We start from the raw sequence: 5,734 nt of genomic DNA, 5'->3' as shown, positions 1-5,734 counted from the left end.
TAAATTTAAATATATTTTTTATTTTTAAATTTTTTTCCTTTTAATCTATGTAATTTTTTTTAATCTTTACAAATAAATTATCTTTTGTTTTTGGTCCATGTTATTTTAATTTAGTCTTTACAAAATTTATTCATATTGAAATATAGTTTCCGTAGTATTTAAAATATTTGATTTAAGTCATTGTAATTTTTAATGACAATCAATTTTTAATATGAATAAATTTTACAAATAACAGAGATTAAAAATAAAAAATATCTTCACGTCTAATTATAAATGTTTTATTTGAGTTGTGCGAGTTCTTAAGAAAATAATTAAATTTCAATAATAAAATGACGTTTATTTACCAAAATATTCTTATTAATTGCTGTTAGGAAAGTTGTTAAAATGGATTAAGATACAATAAATAAGAATGTATTATTGAAAGAAAAAAAGTAATAAATATTTTCTTGATATTATACAATGATAAATAATATGAAAGAGAATAAAATGACAAATAAAACATTTTCGATAAAATAAAAGAAATATTATATTTATTAGAACTAAAAATATACTTAACAAAAATTGTAAAATAATAGGAGGTATTCGTTTGCTTGCTATAAATAGCAGGCATTACGTTAGTTAGAAGCATGCTTAATACTAAACACTATTAATATTCTATCAATTAAAAGATGTCTTCTACTAATATTTTAACTCTGTTTTTCATTATTCTGACTCTGTGGAATTCTGTTGTAATTTGTAGCAGGTTATTGGAAACATCCTTGACAGAGAAACATGAACTGTGGATGAAAGAACATGGTAAGTTTTACAAGGATGTTGCTGAGAAGCAAAAACGTTTCGAAATATTCAAGGAGAATGTTGAGTTCATTGAATCATTCTATGACAGTGCTTTCAACCTTAGCATTAATCAATTTGCTGACCAAACAAATGAAGAATTTAAGGCTTCACTTAATGGTAACAAGAAGCAACTTGGTGTTGGAATAGCAACAGAAAATGAATTTAGGTATGAAAATGTAACTGATGTTCCTGCTACAATGGATTGGAGACAAAGAGGAGCTGTCACTCCAATCAAGGACCAACACAAATGGGGACCATGTGGTAACTAAAAAAATATCTAAGACATGCATATATAGTTTTCTCAATTCAATTTAATTAATATATTTTTGAAATAATTCAATTCAATTTAAATATTTTCTTGTTTCTACCCACATACAAAAAAAATTATTTGTTATCGGTTTAATCTCACTATTTTATTTTTATTTTTTAATATTGATTTTTTAATTATTTAATGTTTAGGTTTAATAAGTTTTTAGTCCATATAAAATCTTGCTATTTTATGTTCAGTTTTTATAATGGCATAAATATTACTGCAAAGAATTATTCAAATTTTGAAACATATAGAAGCGTTGATTTAAAATTAGAAACCAACAATGAAAACAAAGAAAAAAAATTAAAATACTAAAAGTTGATCAAAATTTCTATAAAGAATAAAAATATCAAACAGAAATTCAGGTTGATATTTAAAAACCACTTTAATTTAATGGTGTACCATGGGACAAACGAAATATGATGTTGATTTTGTTTTGTAGGTAGTTGTTGGGCATTTACAGCGGTGGCTGCAACAGAAGGTATTCACAAAATAAAAACAGGAAAATTGGTGTCACTCTCAGAGCAAGAACTAATAGATTGTGTTAAAGGTAATAGCTATGGATGTAACGGCGGTTACACAGAAGATGCTTATGAGTTCATTGCTAAAAATGGAGGAATAACAAGTGAATCAAAATACCCTTATAAAGGTGTTGAAAAAAAATGTAACATGAAAAAAGGAGCATACTCTGTTGCTAAGATTAAGGGATATGAAAAAGTTCCTAAAAATAATGAAAATGCAATTTTAAAAGCAGTGGCAAACCAACCTATAATTGTTTATATTGAAGCGACACAACGTGCTTTCCAATTTTACTCAAGTGGGATTTTTACAGGAAAATGTGGAACTGATTTTGACCATGCTGTTACAATTATTGGTTATGGTATTAGTGATGATGGTGTGAAGTATTGGTTAGTGAAAAATTCATGGGGTACAAAATGGGGTGAGAAAGGATATATTAAGATGAAACGAGATATACATTCTAAGAAAGGTTTATGTGGACTTGCTCTTAATCCCACTTATCCACTTGCTTAGCTACCTCATTAATGAGTAAACTTATCTTATACTATACTTGAATAAATTCATTGTCTTTGAACTTTCAACTTTTAGTTATTGGCGGGTGAATGTAAACTTTTAATTTCAACTATATAATGAAATTAAGCTGTCATATTCCGTGTTTCTTTTTTCTTTCTAAATAAATTTTCGAAAATATTTCAAATTTATTTTATTAAAAATTGTAGCATTCTAATTTTATATAATGAATAAAGTATGTATGCAATATACATAAAAATATGATGAAACAAATTTCAAGACATATCAATCAGGTGATCTAATATTTATAAGAGATGAATCGCGATTGTGTCATTTATACTAAAAATATTTGATACTTATTCCATCAAAAATAATATCTAAATGGTACCTTCAATTAAAAATATTTGATACTTATGCCAATGAAATTTATTGTTCTTAAAAAAATTAAATTATAAACTTTCAGCAAAAGAATATTAATAGAAAATATTGTTTTGGAAAGGAACAATGATATATTATTGAAAGAAATTATTAATATCCGCACAAGAGAATATTAATAGCAAGTATATAGTTGATTGATGAATGATTAAATACAATTTTAGATATTAGTCATAGCCTTATAATTTTAACTGAGTACACTATACACAATTACACAATATTTACTCAATCATAATTTATTTTTAGTTGTCTATATATAGAGTTCAAATGTATTTTCTGAAATATAATTTTGCAGCTGTGGAAGTATATTCAACTGCTATACAAATCTGATATTATTGTGATTGTCTTATACTTTCATCAATTGTTTATGCTTAAGTTTATATTTATCGAGTATTTCAAGTTTATCAATGAACTTCCTTTAAATATTTATGTTGCGATTTAGACATCTCACACGTTAAATTCACACCCTACCACATACCCTAGCATATTGTTTTCATTTTGTGTGTTTGTTATATCCATTTTATTATGTGTATGGCATTGATTTAGTTTTTTAGTTGGTTGTGATGCAATATAAGCCGACATCAAATGAACAATGATAAAAGGGTCCAGATGTATGGATGATGAAAATGATTATATGAGGATTACAAAGAGATTTTGTTGTTTTTGAAATTCGAAAAACCTTTGAAAATAGTTTATGCCACCGAAAATATTATTGGGTTGAGTCACGAACTAGGTCGCTCTCTTTAAGACGTTTCGAGGCACTGCCCAAAATTGTGCAAGACAAACTATCAACCACGAAGTTCCCAGGATAAAACAGCTCAGATACTTTGTATCGGTTTTCTACTGCACTGTAGAAAACCGTTCTAAAATTACACCCTCAATATGGCAGTCTTACAATTGACACTCGTAATATGGCACAATTACCACTTGAAAGAGAAGAAAGAGATGAAGGGGGAGAAGAGAGAAAAGCCTCAGATACAAAGAGCTTTTTGGTGTGATTTTCCAACTGGGGAGAACCCTCTATTTATAGAGGAAATTCGCAACTGGATCTGAGAAATCCATGGATCACCAGAACGTGCGCTCCAAGAAGTGCTCTCAGAAACGTGCGCTCCAAGCCCCCAAAACGTGCGCCCCAAACTCATGAAATTGACTCTGACTTTTGACCGGACAATAAGGAAACGTGAGACCAAAGATTAGGGTTTTGACCGGGCAAAACAGGCACACGAATTGAGGGAGGAAGACTGGATCAGATACGACTAGGTAGAGGGTAGTTACGTAATTAACGTTTCAATTAGAGATAGAACGCAAGCAATCAGTTAATTAAAAAATGATTAATTAATTTTCAGGAAAAAATAATAATACACCACGTAGCCAAAGCCAAAGTCAAACGGACGGTGGCGGCGCGCGTGTGGTGGTCAATATTGCTTGTGTTCTCCCTCCTTCACAAAATTGGGGCGCCCCTTTGGGCCCTTCCCAAGTTCATTATCTCCATCTTATATACCCTACTACTAGTATGTGGTATCCCTCCAATGTGAGACTTCTCAATTTTTTCAATTCACAACCACACTAGCTCTCATAAATGTTATCATTATTTCCAATGAACTTTTCATTAAAGACATCATCATTTCCAACAGATTTGATTAAATATGATTTTTAACAATTTTTGTAAGTGTTAATAAATAAATATAAATTATACTTATTAAATAAATTGTGATCGAACAACTAATTTTATTTTCTACAGATTACAATTATACAATCTAAAGTTGGAGAGGACGTCAAAAAAAATAACTATTGTTGGAGAGACTTGACACATTTTGGTGATGTATTTATTTTTCTCTTTCAAATTTCATAGTTTCATATTCATTAAAAGTATGTAACTCCTCATTTGCTGTCTTTTTTCTTACTAATATTTTTGTTGATTGTTTGAGATGACAGTGAAGACCGAAGACTTCTAAGATATAGACGTGAATGATAATATATTTTCTTATAATAAATTTTACACATGGATGTTGTACCAATTTTATTTGTTTCTAATTTTAATTTATTTGTTTTAATTGTTTAGAAATAGTTCTCTTTTTTATTGATGGTGTCTTATGTAATGTCTATATTGCCACTCACTCATTTTTTAATTTTACAGTTAAAAAGTAATTAAAATATTATATTTAAGCAATTTTTTAATAAAAGTTCACAAATGTAGCTTCGCTGATTCTACTCTGGTGGACTCCAATATACGAACATGTGAAAAAGTTATTTTGTAAATTTTGTATCGAACTGCTACAATATGAATAAATAATATCAAAATATTTTATTTTGAATTTCAACTGTTAATTGTAAATCCAACATGCGACATATCAATAAATTTTCTATGATCAAGCAACAATATAATTACTATATTTTATAATCCATGAAATTATTTTATAACTGATTGACAGTAAAATCAATTAATTGTAATTTATACGTATTCCAATTCCACATATCAAAAGGAATCGAATTATATTTGGGTAAAAAAAAAACCAATTATACATTTTGTAACCCATATGAACGTTCTCCAATAAATCGATCACTTCATTCATTCAGTTAGAATTCTATAATTGATTACAAATTTGATTTCAATATATAGAGCAATACAATAATTAAAATATGATAATCTAAATTGAGCTTCCAACTCTTCTAAAAGGTCTTCCATTATAATTTTTTAACAGAAAAATAAGCTTCATATATCCATTCGTACTTAAAATAAAAATAAATTTAAAGATTAAAAAAATAAATTTACAATAAACATAAAAATTACATAAGTAAATAAAAAATAATCAAACTAAAACTTTAATAATAACAACTAAACTAATATCTTTTATTAACTAATAAAAAATAATATAAGATCTACCGTCCTTAATTTTATTTATCTTTGGGATAATATTTGTTGGTGTTCGCTCATAGGTGATCACTAACAATAATCGATCCAACAACGCATTGACAAATTGAGACAATCTTAAATAATAATAATAATAATAATAATAATAATAATAATAATAATAATAATAATAATAATAATAGTAATAATAATAATAATAATAATAATAATAATAATAATAATAATAATAATAATAATAATAATAATAATAATAA

The 5,734-nt window shown here is 27.1% G+C and overlaps 1 protein-coding gene across 1 annotated transcript; it reads left to right on the top strand.

Annotated features, from left to right (window-relative positions):
- Positions 1-631: 631 nt before the first annotated feature.
- LOC101502387 (senescence-specific cysteine protease SAG39-like) lies at positions 632-2,245 on the top strand. Its single transcript, XM_004487519.4, has 2 exons — positions 632-1,095; positions 1,587-2,245. Exons 1-2 carry the CDS (start codon positions 669-671, stop codon positions 2,174-2,176), a joined length of 1,017 nt encoding a protein of 338 aa, XP_004487576.1. The 5' UTR covers positions 632-668; the 3' UTR covers positions 2,177-2,245.
- The last annotated feature ends 3,489 nt before the right edge of the window (positions 2,246-5,734 follow it).

The sequence above is a fragment of the Cicer arietinum genome, chromosome 1 (genome assembly GCF_000331145.2).
Source record: "Cicer arietinum cultivar CDC Frontier isolate Library 1 chromosome 1, Cicar.CDCFrontier_v2.0, whole genome shotgun sequence".
NCBI classification, from domain to species: Eukaryota; Viridiplantae; Streptophyta; class Magnoliopsida; order Fabales; family Fabaceae; genus Cicer; species Cicer arietinum.
The sequence above is the reverse complement of the archived record's forward strand: the minus strand, read 5'-3'. Positions and strand labels throughout refer to the sequence as shown.

What these genes read in the sequence shown, in the direction of transcription:
- LOC101502387 (XM_004487519.4), top strand. Translation starts at nt 669, where the DNA reads ATGTCTTCTACTAATATTTTAACTCTGTTTTTCATTATTCTGACTCTG. An exon ending in ACACAAATGGGGACCATGTG is followed by an intron (nt 1,096 to 1,586) that starts GTAACTAAAAAA and finishes TTTGTTTTGTAG; the next exon opens with GTAGTTGTTGGGCATTTACA.